General features: G+C 40.2%; 1 protein-coding gene across 1 annotated transcript in view; it reads left to right on the forward strand.

The window, feature by feature from the left end:
- The window catches only part of LOC137262081 (sperm-specific sodium:proton exchanger-like), a 57,787-nt gene that overhangs the window by 27,254 nt on the left and 10,819 nt on the right, over positions 1-19,714 (forward strand). The window contains exons 6-24 of the mRNA XM_067799864.1: positions 159-320; positions 2,730-2,838; positions 3,056-3,199; positions 5,532-5,703; positions 6,029-6,110; positions 6,432-6,534; positions 7,364-7,442; positions 11,029-11,172; positions 11,470-11,567; positions 12,189-12,249; positions 12,833-13,090; positions 13,626-13,820; positions 14,491-14,692; positions 15,319-15,467; positions 16,056-16,181; positions 16,775-16,873; positions 18,041-18,205; positions 18,547-18,687; positions 19,100-19,214. Coding sequence (XP_067655965.1) covers positions 159-320; positions 2,730-2,838; positions 3,056-3,199; positions 5,532-5,703; positions 6,029-6,110; positions 6,432-6,534; positions 7,364-7,442; positions 11,029-11,172; positions 11,470-11,567; positions 12,189-12,249; positions 12,833-13,090; positions 13,626-13,820; positions 14,491-14,692; positions 15,319-15,467; positions 16,056-16,181; positions 16,775-16,873; positions 18,041-18,205; positions 18,547-18,687; positions 19,100-19,214 — 2,604 coding nt within the window. The remainder of the gene's footprint in view (positions 1-158; positions 321-2,729; positions 2,839-3,055; positions 3,200-5,531; positions 5,704-6,028; positions 6,111-6,431; positions 6,535-7,363; positions 7,443-11,028; positions 11,173-11,469; positions 11,568-12,188; positions 12,250-12,832; positions 13,091-13,625; positions 13,821-14,490; positions 14,693-15,318; positions 15,468-16,055; positions 16,182-16,774; positions 16,874-18,040; positions 18,206-18,546; positions 18,688-19,099; positions 19,215-19,714) is intronic.

Genomic DNA, 19,714 nt, shown 5'->3' on the forward strand with positions numbered 1-19,714 from the left:
CCAGATTATTTCTCTTTTCCTCTTCTCTACTTGGACCACCAGTTACATATAGGTCTTGTCATCACAGTCTCCCAAGTGTCATCAGTCAGCCATGTGATTGGTCCCCCACCTGTAAGTCATGTCATCAGTTTCCAGCTGTGTGTTGTTTTTGTCTGAAGGTGGGCAGATTATCCTCTCCTTCCTGCAAGTGTCACTGGGAGGTCCGGCGTTTGGGTTGCTCATGGCCAAGCTAACCTTGTTCTGGCTATCTCGGATCTTCAATGATGCTCTGGCCGAGATAACCATTACACTGGCAGCAACATATCTCACATTCTATGTTGGTGAGTCTTCTGGTTTAAATGCTGGAAAACACCACTTATATTCGTAATTTTGTCAGCTCCATTCTAGTGCCTATAATTTCATCCCCTTAAAGGTTACATGCAACCAAAAAATCAAACATAATCAAAATACAATTATCAATTATTCATGACATATAATATACATTGCTGCTTGTGAAAAAATGAATAAACAAAATTAGAAGCGTACAATCGCGATTCAAAAGTGCAATATTTTGTACTTGGGCTCACTTCCCTCGAAACGAAGCCTTCGAGAGACGGAACCCAGTCATAGCAGGTGGATGTGCACTTAAGTGTAACGACGACTTCCGATTGGCTGGTTCATTTGCTGATACGCTGAGGGCTCATTGTGTGTACAGAAAGATGATCTGTTTCACGAGCATTTTAGAAGTATGGCGAGTCGCAAGACAGTAACATTCTTTATGGATAACAATTTCTTTTATTGTACATGTACTTGACGGTTCGTTTCAGTATGGATTCATATACTCTTGTCAAATAAAATCATATGCACTAGAAGAAGTTGTTATCCATGACGAATGTATATAGAGATGTTGGGTTTTGTAGATACATGTTCTCTGAATTTGTGCTCGATCCAATCAAAAATCATCTCTATAGAGATGGTGAACTACTGTGTGGCAGGAAACTGTCATTCATCCAAGTACAAAGCAGGACTTGAAACTGACGAGCGTTTGCACCAGTTTCCATCAGATCCAATCATCCGAGTAAAATAGATGTAGTTTGTTTGCAGCCGACAGACATAAAAACGTGTCAGTTGTACAGGTATCACACCTGTCTAATTACATAATGTGGCAGAGGCAGGACTCGGGTGCACGAGTCATAAATCAATTTATTTTGTTTATGGAGTATAGCCTGATAGGTGTCAAAGTTCAAATTGCATGTGGTCATGATTGAAGCTGTGTATTGCATACTGTCGTTAGCAGACAGGCAGGCAAATATATTGGTGTCAATAAATCAGACATTGAGCTTTCTCTGTGACAGAGGCTGCTTACCACAATCAACAAGTTTTTTTACGTAACGAGTAGATTATTTACTTTTTTGTGTACACAACCAAGATTAGACTACTGTTCACGACCTCATACTCCGGACCCCGGGGTAGAATAGGCCTTCAGCAACCCATGCTTGCCATAAAAGGCGACTCAGCTTGTTGTAAGAGGCGACTAACGGGATCGGATGGTCAGGCTCGCTGACTTGGTTGACAAATGTCATCGGTTCCCAATTGCGCTGATCGATGCTCATGTTGTTGATCACTGGATTGTCTGGTCCAGACTTGATTATTTACAGACCACCGCCATATAGCTGGAATATTGCTGAGTGTGGTGTAAAACTAAACTCACTCACTCACTCATACTCCGGGCAGGCATACTGTTTCAAGCTCCACGAACCTACTCACTGCGCATGCGTCATGGGTGCAGCGCTGCACAGCTGTTGTTATCCATGAAGAATGTATATAGAGTTATTAGGTTTTGAAAATACATGTTCTCTGAATTTGCGCTCGATCCAATAAAAAATCATCTCTGTAGAGATGCGTGGCTGGAATCTGTCATTCGTCCAAGTAGAAAGCAGGACTCGAAACTGACAAGAGTTTGCACCAGTTTCCGTCAGATCCTGTCATCCGAAAAAATAGATGTAGTTTGTTTGCAACCCACAGACATAAAAAACATGTCATGTGTATCACACCTGCCTAATTACATAATGTGGCAGAGACGGGACTCGGGTGCACAAGTCATAAATCAATGTATTTTCTTCATGTCGTATAGTCTGATAGGTGTTAAGTTCAAATTGCATGTGGTCAATGATTGATGCAGTGTACTGCATGTTGTCTTTAGCAGATAGGCAGGCAGTCATATAGGTGTGAATAAACCAGACACTGAGCTTTCTCTCTGACAGAGACTGCTTATGACAATCAACAAGGTTTTTTTTATGTAACAAGTAGATTATTTACTTTCCCCCAGCACTGGGGGGAAAATTTAGTGAACCGTTTAAACTCCGATTTCACAAGCTTTTCTTTCATCGCATTGTTTTCAACTTCATAGCTTGAATTGGCATTTTTGATGATTTGTTTTGGTAAGCACATACCAAAAGGTATCAGAATCTGCAAAGTTGTATTTTACGTTGCATGTGACCTTTAAGCCTTTCTCCCAGATCAAGCTAACAAGTTGTAGTGTAACTGGATTAATGTTGCAAAGTTTTGTTGAACCAAACTCACTCTCCTTGTCTAAAAAAGTCATTTATGGATTAGAATAGAGTATCTACTCTTTACAAATTTTATAAATTTACAAATTTATAGAAACATGATGAACTTTAGAAGCATGTCCTACATGCATGAATATTTACATGGACTTGAGTTATGGTGCGATCTTGGTCTGAATTTAGGTGAGGAGTTCCTGGGTGTGTCAGGAGTTCTGGCTGTAGTGGTGTTGGGAGTTGTGATGAGCAGCAAGAGAACAAGTATCAGCCCTGAGGTGGAGACTTTCTTACACAGGTGAGTGTATTTGTCAGTGCTGCATGGTAAACCTGATCAGAAGAGGCCCCATCAACTCAAGTTGCCAGGCTCTGCGTCTTTCACAGTACATACAGTGCTACTGTGGTACATTCAAACATTTCAGACTTAATTATTTTGAGGCTGTTTCATGTAAACTTGTTTATTAATGGGTTAATTTCTAACTCACTAAGTCACCCACATTCTGTATTGACGTCAGGTTTTGGGAGACTCTGGCCTATTTGGCCAACACACTTATCTTCATCCTGGTGGGCGTGATCATCTCAGAGAAGGTCATCTACAAGATACATGGCACCGACTGGTTCTTCATGTTCGCTCTCTACTTTGGCCTCAACGTCATCAGGTACTCCACACAACATACTGCAGACTCACCTGAGATGCTGGGTCCACTGTCCCTAAAGGTCAAAAAATCAAACATAATTAAAACACATTTATCACAACAAAATTAAGAGCATACAATTGCGATTCAAAAGTGCAATATTTTGTACTTGGGCTTACTTCCCCTGAAACGAAGCCCTCAGGAGACTGAACCCAGTCATAGCAGGTGGATGTGCACTCAAGTGTAACGACGGCTTCCAGTTGGAAGGTTCATTTGCTGATACGCTGAGGGCTCATTGTGTGTACAGAAAGATGATCTGTTTGATGGACATTTTAGAAGTATGGCAAGTCACAAGACAGTAAGATTCTTTATGGATAACAACTTCTCTTTTGTGTACTTGATGCGTCATTTCAGCATGGATTCATATACTGTTGTCAAATAAAATCATATGCACTAGAAGTTGTTATCCATGAAGAATGTATATAGAGTTATTAGGTTTTGAAAATACATGTTCTCTGAATTTGCGCTCGATCCAATAAAAAATCATCTCTGTAGAGATGCGTGGCTGGAATCTGTCATTCGTCCAAGTAGAAAGCAGGACTCGAAACTGACAAGAGTTTGCACCAGTTTCCGTCAGATCCTGTCATCCGAAAAAATAGATGTAGTTTGTTTGCAACCCACAGACATAAAAAACATGTCATGTGTATCACACCTGCCTAATTACATAATGTGGCAGAGAGTCACAAGAGTGCACAAGTCATAAATCAATGTATTTTCTTCATGTCGTATAGTCTGATAGGTGTTAAGTTCAAATTGCATGTGGTCAATGATTGATGCAGTGTACTGCATGTTGTCTTTAGCAAATAGGCAGGCAGTCATATAGGTGTGAATAAACCAGACACTGAGCTTTCTCTCTGACAGAGACTGCTTATGACAATCAACAAGTTTTTTTTACGTAACGAGTAGATTATTTACTTGTTTATGTACACAACCAAGATTAGACTACTGCTCACGACCTCATACTCTTGGCAGGCATACAGTTTCACACTCCATGAACCTATTCACTGCGCATGCGTTATGGACGCAGCGCAGCACAGCTGTTGAAATCAGTTTTTCCCCCAGCGCTGGGGGAAATTTAGTGAAACATTTTAACTCCGATTTTGTGGGCTTTTTTTTTTTTCGTCGCAAAGTTTTCAACTTTATAGCTTGAATTGGCATTTTTGATGATTTGTTTTGGTAAGTGCACACCGAAAGGTATCAAAATCTGCAAAGTTGTGTTTTACGTTGCATGTGACCTCTAATATGACCCTATCCTAGAGACACATGGCAATAAGAGAATTGTGTTAGTCTTAGTGACTTTATTGTTTGCGTTTCATACTACAGATAATATCATTTACAGGTTGACATATTACAACATGACTATGGTCCCTCACTCACACAATGCCACTGTCATCCCCCACCCCCATCATTCCACCCACTTTCTCGTCTTAATGTCATTTCCATCAAACAACCATGCCCGCCCACCTAACATTCCACCCACCATACCCTGGTTAAAGCCATTTCCATCACACAAAAATTACCCACACCATCATTCCACCAACCAAACCCTGGTTAATGTCTTTTCCATCACACAAAAATGTCCCACACCATCATTCCAACAACCAAACCCTGCTTAATGTCATTTCCAGTTATTTTCTGTGGTCTCATGTCGTGTCTGACTTTGAGGTCAGCAGGGTATTTGGAGGTTATGTTACTACCACTTTGACTCCCTTTAGACATCACTTTTCAGTCCTGTCATTTAAACAAGGTGACAAAGGGTTTATCCAGCAACGATCACTGAAATACAATACAGAGAATCTTATCTGTAATCTGTTTCATACGAAGCGCACTGTCTGACATTTCACTTTGACTTTTAAAGTGCATTAAAGAAAGTTTAATGAGTTTTCTATATTGATTATTCCTGCAGGACCTTTACAGCATCAGGAAAGAAATCTCCTGAAGTGTTTAATGCATTCTATTATCACCAAGGAGGCATATGCTTCTTTTGTCACCATCTTCAGATGCTTGTACAGATGGCAGTCTCAGTGTTCCGGGGATATTGCATGTAACTAGTATAAAGTCAATAAACTGCAAAGTGATATTAGGCATTGTGTTGTAAAAGATAACAAGTCTCCCTGATTTGACTCAAATACATCATACAACTGTTAAAGCATTGCCTACTTTATTTAGTCACAGGATTTTCTGGTCCAGACATGATATGTTCTTATATCAGCTGGAATATTGCTGAGTGCTGTATTAGACAACGCACAAAGTGTACAGGACTTGATATATGTGTGTGTCTGTGTGTATGTTACAGAGGACTGGTAATAGGCCTGATGTGCCCTATACTGCAACGTATTGGTTATGGGATGACATGGCAAGATGGGTTGGTGTTGACATGGAGTGGCTTGCGAGGGGCTGTAGGGCTCACCTTAGCCCTGCTGGTGTGGGAGGACCCCCACTTGGATCAGGACACTGTCAGACACAAGGTGGGTGATGCAGATACCAGTAACACACCAGATGTCAATCACCAGGTGGATGGGGCAGATATCTGTCAAACAACAGGTGGGTGGGGTATATATAAAACACCAGATGGGATTTTGTGATTAATTCATGAAATCAGGAATATTTAGGCCATGAACAATTTGCCAAAAATCTGATATTCAGATTTTAGTTGGGTTCCCTGTAATAGCTCTCTCTAGGTAACTAAATGTGTAGGTTTCTTTCTTAGGAAGTTTTAGATACATGTTCTGTTACTGGTGCATAATGTTTTCTGTTTCACTGGGAGATATAGACATATAGCTGCTTATTCAGGTGCTGATCCACGTAGCCGGGGTTGTGTTTCTGACGCTACTCATTAATGCAACCACCATCCACCCTCTCCTCAGGCTCCTGGGTAAGCAACATCTCTGACTCAGCTAAGCTGAAAGGGTAATGTCTGGCATCATTATCAAAACATATGAGTGCATGTGCCTACACTTGCCTGAGTGCATGTGCCTACACTTGCCTCTGCTATGTTCTATACACTTTCACTGTTTTATGTACATCTGCACTAAGATCTTTCATCAAACTCTTTCATCAAGAACACCTCGCACTTTTTCAACAAGAACACCTTGCACTCTTTGATTAGGAATACAATGTACTCTCTCATGAGTAATGCTGAGCACTCTTTCATCAGGTTATAGTTTCAGAAAAATAACAATGTAAACTCTTGCAGGTATGAGTGACGTATCTCCGGCCAAGAGAATGGCTATGGCAAGTGCTCTACGCTTTATTCAGGATCTCCGACAGAAAACACTAAACATGCTGAAAACTGACAGGTGTGTATGTAGAGAAAGTCCAAGACTTGAGTGTAGTGTTGCCTGGTGCTGTCTGGTTACAATTTAGTTCCAAGTAGTCTTGGTATATTAGCATGTAGCTTAGTATCAGCTTTATATTAGCTAGGACTCTCATTGTCCTGAACGTCCATATGTGATGGCCTTTCCAAGGTAACCATGCTTCTATGCTCTAGTTGTTGGTGTCATGTAGCTGTGGCTTAGTGAATATCTGGACAGAGAGCAGACTGTTGCAAGTTTTGTGGCATCATTCTAATAGAGGTTAAAAGATGGGACTAGTTCTTATCCTACCTGATGCTCAGTGTTCAGGAGGTAAAATGAAAATGAGTCATCTCAGATTCTCACCATACACTGTGTCAGAGTAGGCTATCCTTGTTAAACAGTGGCATTGTACTACCACTGTAATACCTGTTTTTGTCTGGACTTGCAAGTAAGTATGGTGTTATGCTGCTTTTAGCTATATTCCAACAATATCATGGTGGGGGACACCAGAAATGGGCTTCACATGTTGTACCCATGTGTGGAATTCAGCCGGGATCTTTGGCGTCACTTTAACCACAAAGCTACCCTGATGCCAGGACTAGTACAAGCAGCAGCACACATGCATGTATTAATCTGCAACCTAAATTTTCACCATATACAGTGTACACAAAATGAAGAATTGTCAGTGAGATTTTAGAGTAAGGGTAAATGTATCAAAACAAGCTGAAGGTCTTTTGAGAGTGTGCGTGCGTGAGTGCGAGAGAGAGAAAGAGAGAGAAACAATTTGCTGGCAAGTGTATCCTGCTGTCAACACATGTAACCGTGTCTGCAGGTTTCTGGCGGATGCTGACTGGGAGATGGTGGAGAAGGCGTGTGAGATTGAGGACCCTTACAAGACAACTAGAGAGGAGGTGGGTGCATACACGTCACTTTCCATCTGCTGCCACACTAGAATCTATCATATTAAAACTTTCAATAGTTTCAAAGTTTGGGTCAAGGATTTTTTAAAAAACCATTTTGCTCTTGTGTCATGGTGTACAATTTGTGGTTTGAACAATAAGTGTCAAGAGGTTGTTGTAGATAAGAAGACAGATGTTTGTATCTGTACATATTGCTTTTCCTTGGCACATTAATTTTGATTTCAAAACTGGAGGTTTCAGTAATAATCACTTGCTCATTGTTTTCAGTAATAATCACTTGCTCATTGATAATTAGCTGTGTTTTGTTTTCTTGCATAAAACATGTTATTTTTCATGAAATTCAGTTTTTTCCTGTGCAGTTTTCATGCCTAGAGAAGCAGGTATGTTTGTCATGAAAATGCACAGAGGTGTGGGTATTGAGCACAGAGCATGGGATCTACAGTCATGGGGCAGATGTTGTCATCAGTGTATCTTGTAATGCAGTAAGAATTACAGGATTCCGTGGTTGGTTCTGGACAGGAAAATAGTGCATATGCATGTACTGGTCTCTGATGATGAAGTTGTTCTTGTCTACTTTTGCGGGGGGGTTGAAATGATTGTAAAAGTTTTGTGTGGATGTTGAAGAAATGATTGAAGAAACTTTCAGGGAGACAAAAAAAATAAGTTACAATTGGCTGACTCTTCCACAGATTGACAGTATGCTGACAAATTAACTGGAACATTGTTTTGCCAGGCAGAAACTATTGACAGCTTTGAGAGAGTACAAAGAGATCACACTATGGATGATTTCAGGATCGAGATTTGTGGCCTCTCAACAAAATCAATGGATGAAGTGAACTTTGGTGCTAACAAATAAGTGTAGTAAGAAGGAGGCTTTGGAAGTGCACAGTTAATGCATATTCAGCAGTGTAAAGGCAGGGGATCATGGACTGAGGATAATCTGGGATGGTGTCTCATCTTATTTAACCCAAATCAAGTTATAGTTGGTATTGGAAATATTACAAGACAGAGAATGACCTCTTTCTACTTTCTTATCGTAGAAAACTAGATACTCAAACAATGTCAAGCCATGACAGATTAACATTGCATGAAGGAATGTCATGTTCTTTAACATCTCTTAGTAGTACATATAGTTCCATAACAAGCTGGAGTTTAACCACTGACCTTGTTTTGAAAATATTCTTCTGGATCAAGTCATTGGATTCCAGGAAATCTAACCAAATAGTAGGGAATGTACCAATGTATTCACAATTCCTTGAGTTAAACATTTCACGTAAAATAAACTGTTGTATATTTATGCCCCATGACTGTATGTCCATTAGTGTATGCATGATACACAGGCACATCACACTGTTGAAGGCCAGATATATCACCTGGTGACAGATATTTCCATCTCTGTAAACATGACAAACAGGCACATCACACTGCTGAAGGCCAGATATATCACCTGGTGACAGATATTTCCATCACTGTAAACATGATATACAGGCACATCACACTGCTGAAGTATACTGAATATGCTTCCTTAAGTCTGGATTGCTTGGCACCCACATCTTCCCCAGCATGTAGACACTCACATTTAGGTTAGCACATTTTGATTTCATTTCTCTCTGCTTTGCACAAGAAATTCATCTATCTCAAAAACTTTAGTCCAATTAGCTTCATTAATTTCACAGTTACCTTCTCTGGTGTGTGATTCCAAATAACATCATGGCTTGTCTTGTTTCTTATTTGTATTTTGTTTTGACTGATAGTGCATTAAGCTTGCTTATATGTCCTCTTATACTCTTCACTTCCTGCATCCTGCCTGACAGAGAGACTGTGGAACCAAAAATGGCTAAATACCATACTGGTATGGACCAGACAAGACATACAATACCATTCTATCCAAGACATCTCTGTCTGAAGATTGGCCAAGCTGTTGTAACCCCAAAGAAGGATGTATGATAAATCATTATGAGATGTCATTCTGAGCCAATCAAATATATTTTGTTAACAGTCAGTTCTATTTCTTATCATGCTGTGGAAAGTTTGAACTTTATCAAAAGAACCCACTAAAAGACAAATGTTAACTTGCAGTGAATAGTTACAGTGTCAAAGGTAGTGTAAAATATCAACAATGTGCAGGAGCAGCCTGTTACTTTCAGTTGGGAATTGGTTGTTTACATATTCATTTTTCAGTATTCAGAAATCAGTTAATGCTTTCTGAGCACTTCACCTTCTTGTACAGAAAATATGGAAGTCCCTTTGTTTATCGTCTGTTTGGAAAGTTCAGCTGACCCATCCTTGTGTGTAGTGTTTGATATGCTGTCTGCAGATCTTCACGTAAAGATCTGGTCCACTTGCACACAGGGATCTAGGTGACAGTCTTGGTTCTTATCAGGATATGGTCATTATGATCATTGTAACGCAAAGATGGCCTTGTCAATGTGTGGACCTGATTTTAATGAGAAGGACCATACATGAAACTTGAGATGGTGAGTCAACAGCTGGGACTGGGAGTTGTTCAGAATTTGTGGTGCCCACCAGACCATCATGGCAACCACTATTGGTTTCCATATCACCATGGGTGCAATGTTTGCATCCTTTCATAAAGTATTTTGTACCGCTCTGTAAATACCACTTGCTTGCTGCAGACACTGAAGAGAAACAAACCATACTGAAAAGACTTATATTTAGTTCTCACCTATATATTTAAACAGTATCTTGAACAGTAGTACTGACATTCTATCTTGTGTAATTCTTAATGATCTCAAACATTTCCAAACAAATATCCAAACAAATTTGAAGCTAAACACTGATTACTAATTTAACAAGAGGCTGGTTACATAAGCAAAGTGACAGTTTAACACGTTTGAAGTTTTCAGTAGACTGTTTCCCACAAATAATGTAAATACCGACTACTGTGAGCAGTCCCAGTCTTGTGATCTCCTGCTCACATTTTTCAAGGTTTTTAGGGTTTATTCATACATTGTCATACTCAATATCTAGCTGATGTGTAAGAAGATAAATAAGTTTAAACTGATGGTGACGCTGTGGGCTGTAACAAAAACATCTGGGCTGTTGATCTGGCATTTTTTTAACCATTGGACTGAGGTTGGTTGTGTTTCATTGAAACAAGACTCCATGTTAAGTATTCATGCTGTCATCTAATCAAGACTTTACATAAATATTTAAACACGACCTTTACATTAATTTCATACAAATACAAGTGTACATCAATAAGTCATCAACAGATCTGCAAGTTAATTCGTCAACACAAAGCAGGGATTTAGGATCATATGAAATTAGTCTCACGTTCAGTTTGGTAGTAAGATTTTGTTCTGTTCTTTGGAGAAAATGGTTTCCCAAATAAAATTGTGACCATTCAAAATCTGCAAATTGTTGAGAAAATGATATACTGATCTGAGAAGTCTTTACATGACTTTAAGAAAAATGGCATTAATTCATGTTATAAATTTCAACTGTTGTTGCATAAATAAGCGTAAGATATATTCAGCAGCTTTGACCACAGAGGTCGAGATTATGTAAATGACTGTTTTGGAGAGTGTTGTAGGAGTTGTGCTCCCTGTTGCAGGCTGACCTTGATGAATCTCTCTTGGAAATCCGCCCCAACTCTGTGTGTCCGGAATGCCAGTGCTCCCTGCCCAGCCAACCCACGCAGAAGGAACTTCGTGATATGACCAATGAGGCAATACTAAGAATGTTAAAGGCTGAAAAGGTCAGCTGACAATATCTGTCTTCATCTCATAATGTATTGGTGTATCCCTGCTGTTACAGTCATGGCTATGTTCTTTTAAACATTCCCAGTGGGAATACAGACAAGGCCTCCAAAATCCTATTGCTTGTTGTGAAATGTGAACATCTGAAATTATCGCTCTGACTTGCTTTCAAGGATTACATTAAAGTGAAAGTAGTTGTTGCTTGTGTTACATTATACAGGACAGAAAGAGGTAATTCTTTCAAATCGAACCTGCTCAGGTCATGGTTTTGACTCATGTTTCTGTCTTTCCTGTAGCTGAGCTACTGGCGCCAGTTTGAGCAGGGCATGCTGTCACGGGAGGCGGTGAGGAAGTTGCAGGAATGTGCGGAATGTGCTGCTGATGTAAAGGGAACGTAGGTGGATTGATCATTTGTTTCAAGCTTTGTTTGGACAGCCCATGTTCTAGTGAATAGAGCAATTGGTTGCTTGGTTGCTACCTCGGCATATCATACAAAATGAAATATATATTTCGATACTTGCATTTACACCTCCCACCTTGGAGGTCACTTTGCACATAAATATTGGGGGTAGGGGTGAGTCATTCCCATTGTACATGCGTCTCTATAAATATTGGTATCATCCCCTAACCATGAACTATGAACAGTCCGTTATGTTCTATGCTTCAGAATAGGGCTGTGGTGCATTCTAACGCTGTCAAAATATAGTACATGTCTAAATATGGCACACCAATATCCTTGGTGAAGATCCGTGTTAACACTGGCCATGTCTGTCCTAAGAGGTGACTAATGGGAAGTGGTGTGTCAGGCTCACTGACTTGGTTCACATAGGTCAATCATCATTTCTCAGTTGCATAGGTCAATACTTGTGCTGTTGATCACTGGATTGTCTGGTCAGACTTGATTACTTATAGATCACCACCATCTACATATATAATGTCGAACTGTTAATTGAGGGAATGTTTCATGTGGAGGTGATCCATGTACTTCTTGTTGTACACTGTCTTGTGTTTCCAGGTTCATTGATGTTGAAGAGGTGAAGAAGTCATGGGAAGTGCCATCATTGCTCCTTCGTATTGTGAGTTACAGATACATCAGCTAATTCATGTAGTCTTGTTATACTCACCTGTAGGACACCCAACTTGATCAAGCTTTCCACCATTTCTAATAATACATGTCCCCAGTGGTACCCCTTATGTTTATTTATCACCTTGCTGACGGTGTGAATAAAAGATTTCCTGTATATAAGGCATCACTTTAGGGAGGGGGCGATGGGGTAGCCTAATGGTTAAATCGTTTGTGCATTACGCTGAAAACTGGGGTTCAATTCTCGACATGGGTACAGTGATTACACGATGCCATTTAGAAAGTGGTCAAATGCAACATATGTCATATTTGGGATTTCACTTTCTTAGTAAAGTAAAGTACAAATTTGTACTTTACTAAGAAAGTGAAATCCCAAATATGACATATGTTGCATGGGTACAGTGTGTGAAGACAATTCTGATGTCCCCTGTCGTGGTGTTGCTGGAATATTGTTAAAAGTGGCATAAAACACAACTCTCTCACTCTCTCACATTGGAGGGGCAGACTAGGTTGAATTGCAAGCGTCTTTGTTTCCTTAATTTCATGAACTAGTGAATGTTACATTACTTTGTCAGAAACGTAAACTGAAAGAAGTGATTCGCAAGCGCCCTGTGAACACCCGAAGCGACGTTCCCCATACAGAGCTGCTGCATCAGATAACCACACACTGGGTATTCAGCATGGTCATCTACGTCCTCATTGGCTTCGACACCATCAGCTCAACACTCGCCATAGTGGCGGAATACATCCTCGTCTTTGCAGATTATAAAATCATATTTCAGCTGTTTAATGTATTCGTGGTCCTTGTGTACATAACTGAGGCAATACTGAAGGTGAGTGCTTGTATCGGTCTCTTGGAAGTCATGTAATGTTGATTATCATGATGCAGTTTTTATAGGAAGTGATGATAGGATGTAGATGCATGCAACAGCAAGTGATGCAAGGCCCATCACTTAAGGTGAAATAATGCAACAGGTGATTTTAAGGCCCAGAATGAAATAACGTGGCAAGTGCTTTAAGGCCCAGCTTTCTCTAAATGAAATAATACAGCAAGTGATGTTAGCTCCCTGTTCTCTGAATGAAATAATGCACCAAGTGATATTAAGGTCCAGTTCTCTAGATGAAATAATGCAGCAAGTGATGTTTAAGTCAGCCCTTCACTGAAGATGGAATAATGCAGCATGTAATGCAAAGACATCTGTAGATGATATAAAGCACCAAGTGATTTTAAGGCCCAACTCTCTAACTGAAATAGTGCAGCAAGTAATTTTAAGGGCACAGTACTGCAGATAACATAATGGTGCTTCTGAAATATTGCGGACAGTGAACCTATCGTCTGACTATAGTGGCACAATCTCCTTGTTGCAGCTGATCACACAGGGTAGATCCTACCTCACGATTATCTGGCAGGTGCTCAGTCTCATCATCATTGGTCATGGTATCATCGATGCCATTCTGGAGTTCTCCCTGGCGTCACTGGACACAGGTCAAAATAAACCTGTGCGGGACACACTTGTTGTTTTCATTGTCTTAAGGGCTATCAGGCTTTTGAGGCTTGTAGAGGTAAGAGAGGCAATAGAATGATCAGGATAGTAATAGTCCACTTATATGGCACTCATATCCAGGCACTTTCCCTGCTCATGGTGCTAAATACATTATTATTCCCGGTCATAGGACACTATCATACTTTCGTATACTTTTCCTGTGCCTGTTAGGCACAATGAACTAATCACTCACATTGCCAGCACATTTTCACGGGTACCTATTTTATGGCCTATGTGAATTGAGACATTGTAGATCTAAGTACATGTATCTTAGTAAGACAAATGCCTTACTACTGCACTATTGCACTCCACCAATATAATTATGTTGATAATATTACAGAATTATTGTAAAAAGAATCAATTAGTTTATGGAAAGATATACACATAGTAGACAATATATACTCATATTAATACATTAGAGACACACCAGTCACCATATGTTTTCAGTCATGTTTTTGGTGGTTTGATGCCTAACTGTTTGATGCTTGGTATGGGTTCCAGTTCTTCTCAAACTACCATTCCAAACCATGTTTTCATGAACTTACTCCCAAATTTGTATTTAGTCTTGATTTCCTCAACTTGCATATCTTAACTTTTCAATCATTTATGGACAAAGTAGTGCTCCCTACCATGTATCCGTGACTATCTAGTCCCTGGTTTTTGGTAATCTGTGGTTGACCTTTGTCCAGCCACTGCTACCGTTCATCCTGATGTTGGTGAAAACAAGGATCAGCATGCATCTGAGCTATGGCTACGACTTAGGGCGGGGCTTTGTGGCAGGTGAGGATGAGGTCCGGAAGCTGATAGACCATATGGTAGACAGCAAGGACATAGCCAAGCAGCTGAAAGGACATGTGGATGACTGTAGGCTGGAGGTCATCAGATGTCTAGGTCAGTATTGTCTCCAGTCATTTAATACACAACATCTTTGACCAAATACATTTCATCCGATTGGAATAGTGATAAGAATAATGGTGTCTCCAATACTGAAGGTGTTTCCTGTAAGAGGCTAATGACGTTGGGAATGACAAGCATGGCTCTCAAACTGTGGCATGGATTAATGGTCATTTGCTAGTTTAGATTGGATGAGAACATGTATAATATCATAAAAGGGCACCAGTTCCACGCTGGCCTGACATCAGGCTTGACTGACCCCAGACTCTTAACAGTTTAAAATACAAATGGCTCAAATGCTATAGGCATCATTGTGTGGAACAATCTATATCTTCAGGAGATACCAAATTGTTCTTTTCTTAAATAAGACTGTCATAGCTGGGATATTGCTGAGTGTGGAGTAAAGCTAAACTAAAACTCCCAACTAAGATGAATAAGGTTCTTTCCACAAAATGAAACGTCTCTTATTTTCTTGTCATAGCAGATGTTATCATGCAATAAAAAGATCAAAGCATTCAAATGCAGGGAACAATTATTCACATGTCCTTTTACTACATGTGGCCTGGTCGCCCTACAGTTTCCTGCATTCCCCTCGCCATTTATTACCATGTTGCCTAATGCAGGACTACTGCAAAAACAACACCCAGACATAGCACTGTCGGCCAAGACACGTCAGGCCATCCGTAGCGTCCTCAACAACCTGCGCGATGGCATCCATGAGCTGTGGGAGGATGGCATCCTACAGGAGGCGGAAGGAGAGAAACTTAAGAAGGTCTTTGTTGTTACTGTCAACACGCTTTGTTGTATCATAATTCTCATGATTTATAGCGTAGGATTAGTTTTTCAGATGTATGCAATGTTACGTATATTTTGGGTTTTTATAACAGGACACTAGGGATGTAATTTTAAACCACTGTCCGATTTTCATATTTAAACTAAAAACAGAAAGGCCTAGAAAGAGTATATTAGTCCCAGGTGACTCAATGTTTTAGTTTCATTGATGTTAGATCGGTGTTAGTTAGCTAGAGATCAGTCTCTGTAAATAATTTGACCCCTTTGTTCTTACACATTTCCAAGAGCCTTTGACTTATGTTGACTAAAATGGTCTATGTCAGACATCCCACTGTGCAAAGTGTAATTTTTGGCTCAAAAGTAAATTAATTTTGAATCAACAAATGTATTTTAAATGGTTCATTAAAAATAGTACCTGCATGGTCTGTCTGTTAAGAAATCAGTTCACTATTCTCAGAAGAACTGCCTGCTGTGATATTGCTCCTTGTGAGAACTTGTGAGAATGAATATCAATTAGTCAGGCTGTTAGATACAAGAAGGTACACTTTTAGTGTATGTATTGCTGCAGATGGTGGAGATAAAGATGAAGCGGCTGCTGAATGCCCCGCCCACCATCCCACTCCCGGAACCCGAAAAAATGCTGAACAGCGTCACCTGGATGCAGAATGATGAGAAACTCATAGACTACATGAAGGTGAGTCTGGCAGCGACATTCATGACGTGTGACATTATTACTATTTTTACTATATTACTATATTTATATAGCGTACATATCCATGCACCTAGTGCTGGTATATGGTTCCCTCGATCCTTGCATGTCAGTCTCAACCTCACATCGTATTATCAATCTCAACACACTGGGGAGTATACAACTCTTGCTGCCACTCTTGCTGCCACCAAGTTTTTGTTGTGGCACTGTCATCCTAATGAGGTACCCAGTTCACAGCTGGGTGGACTGAGACACATAGTCACAGTACTTTGTCCAAATATTACTGCATGTTGCTGTACCCGCAACAAGGTGTATTCATGTATTAATGTGGCCACCAACGGACAACAGGGTTTTGTACTGTACACTAAGGGTTGTGACATCACCGAAAGAATCTGCACACAATGTTGACTGCAAGGATTTTATAACCCTGGTCACCGGCGATGGGCTTGATCCCGAAACCTCAATCTCGCTGGATCACTAGCCTGGTGCTTTAACCACTGTGGATCTACCCTGAGGTCTGTAATGACTTGGACCATATTGGCGTGCTGGAACTATATCTTCTTGTATACTGTTGACAGAGTCGAGCCAAGCTGGTGTCCTATGACTATGGCGACATCATCCTGAAGCAGGGTGACCCTACCACTGGCATCTTCATCATTGTGTCGGGAATGGTCAGGGTAAGGAGATAAAACATTTCAGTTTGCTTGAAAGATTTTTGAAAGTTTTTTTGGTTTTTTTTGCCTCAGTTTTACAACTTTGGTAATAAACAGAATATAATATTCATGCCCATAACTCACTGTATTTTTAACACTCATGCTTAAATATCAGTATATCCCTTACTCTCACTCGGGAAAAACCAATATTTAGGCACTCGTGTCCTAAACATAGTATGACATGGGCACTCATATAATATCCTATATGTATTATGGTACATGACTCACTTTGTATGGATGTATAGAGCTTCATGGATCTCTGCTGATGCTGTCAGCCACTGGTTTGTTTGACTAGTTCCAGTCTGCTATGGTGTACCTGAAATATTGCTGATCACATCATTCTGCTCAAAATGTCTGTGAAACCTTTTACTGGCTGCATTGATGGCCTGGGCATCACACATGGCTGTTTTACCCTTGAAAATAGAGGAATTGGTTTTCAGCAACCTGTAAGCTGAGTAACACGATCGGGTGGTCATGCTCGCTGACTTGATTAACACATGTCATCCGCCCCTCAGGATATCCCACAACTCCGGTTTCCTGAGCCTGATGGTTTTACAATGTCTACCAAAACCAAGGAGAAGTGTTTCCTCTAACATACATGTATAGTGTGTTTGACTCAAAAGCGGACTGATGAATTGCAGTCTATCTCGAAAAATGGTAAACATAAAATATTCAATGAAAAGCTGATCATAATTAAAACATCATACCAACTCTGTGAGGTTTTTTGCAGAATTTTTGTCCCAAAATTTGAAGACGTTTGAACAAACTATCACAAAAACATTGACTCAGTTCAGTGTTTGTTATGAGGGAGGATAGCCAGGTGTTGATGTTCGTATAGAGTTAGGAAAAGATGATTGCAGAAAGTAAAACCTGGGAAGAGGTCCAACTAACGAAAAGTAAAACCTGGGAAGAGATCTCACTAACGAAAAATAAAATCTTTCCGTACAGAAAAAAAACCCCTCAAAAGCTGTTATTCTGGGAAAGCAAGAGGCTAGGTTTATATGTAATGACTGTCGGTGTTCTGTGTGGCGCACTTTATGATGGCATGAAGTACTGTTTGATTGCTATTGCATGATGTAGTTGTGTTAAAGCGTGCATGCTGTTAAAGTGAACACATGTGCTTGTGTACAGCTGGAGACCAGCATCAAGCAGAAGGCCTCATCGTCACACAAGATGCACTCTCTCGCTGAGACGAAGATCATCGACTTCATGACAACCGGCAACATCATCGGGGAAATGGGACTTCTGACACAGAGACAGAGAGTCGCAACAGTCAGATGTGACACAGCAGTGCAGGTGAGATCCACGTTTACCTGCAACAACTAAATAAGTCCTTAACTTTACTTCCCAATACATTCAGTGTTCTTAGGTAAGCATACTGTGTTGATATACTCTTTTTTCATTGTGAAGGTATGTTACCTGTGGATTGGTGGGTCTAAATTGAATTAAAGAGATAAAGTTTTCATATATGTTACTCATGGTGTTTACCTGCTTGTTTGTGTTAGTTTAGATGATGAGTTGTCCCAATAGCTTTAAATTCTCTTGATTTCTGTGATGGTTGCGTTGTGAGAATGTCATGCGTCAAATATTGAACATAGGGAGGATAGAGTAACAAGGTGGACATGATGTTTTCCCAGCTGCTGTTTATCAGTTCGGAGGACATGGAACAGAGTATTATAGAGTTTGCTGATTCTGAGCCGTCACTAGAATACCGTCTGTGGAAGGTGTGTGCAATCCGTCTGGCTACTGGTGTTCTCATGGACCAGCCCGGCTATCAGGTGAGATGCCTGACACTACTACCAAGAGTTGTCTTCTCCTTACTCAATTCATCACCCCTACTACTTGCAAATTCTTTAGTTTTAAACTGGGTTTGTTTTACATTTGAGGCTCATTGATAAACAGAATTTCAAACCCTTGAGTGCTTCAAGATTAGCCAAAGTCCAGCTATGAATAGACAGTGGATAATGTCTGTTTGACTACAAGAATACTACCCTGTGATCTGTGATGATAGTGGAAAATTCATGACAGAAAAATAGTGATGTACACAGCCTGTGAGATATACTTTAGCAATTTCAAGATTCCAATTATTTGTCAAGATTAAAGAAACCTTTTGACTTACAGTACAGAAGTACAGTAAAAACACAACCAGTGTGCTATGGATGACTGCTGACTATCTAGCATGTCTTGCAGGGTCTGACGAAGGAAAAGATCAAACTGAGACTGGAGAACGCATACCTAACTGACATCCGAGATGGCATCACCTTCACCATAGACTCCTCCATGGCCGATGTGGTGCTTGTCAATGGTAAAACAGACCTTGTGAATGGCCTAGTAGTTAAAGTGTTGGCTTGTCACACTGATGGCCTGGGTCTGGTGTCCCGCTAAAAGCTGCATCAAACCACACTCACTCACTCACTCACTCACTCACTCACTCACTCACTCACTCACTCACTCACTCACTCACTCACTCACTCACTCACTCACTCACTCACTCAAAATGTCAAAAAAGAAATGAATTTTTAGACTAGTTACTAGGCAATTGTACCCTCCACCTCTACCTCTGTTTTGAAAAGTAGATTGTCAGATTAATTGTGATTATTAAAGGGGTGGTTATAACCATTACTTCCAGATTGGTCCATAGATTGGCATAGATTAATATAGCAAATGCAGAATGTTCCATGACAAGACTGAAGCTTTCATTTAAATAATTACAGTCAACCTTCAAGGATATTGCAGAGTGCAGCCACGACAACAAATGGTATGTGTGTAGTAGCGTTAGGATGCGGACAAAACCACAAAGCCACT

Source organism: Haliotis asinina, chromosome 14 (genome assembly GCF_037392515.1).
Source record: "Haliotis asinina isolate JCU_RB_2024 chromosome 14, JCU_Hal_asi_v2, whole genome shotgun sequence".
Taxonomy (NCBI): Eukaryota; Metazoa; Mollusca; class Gastropoda; order Lepetellida; family Haliotidae; genus Haliotis; species Haliotis asinina.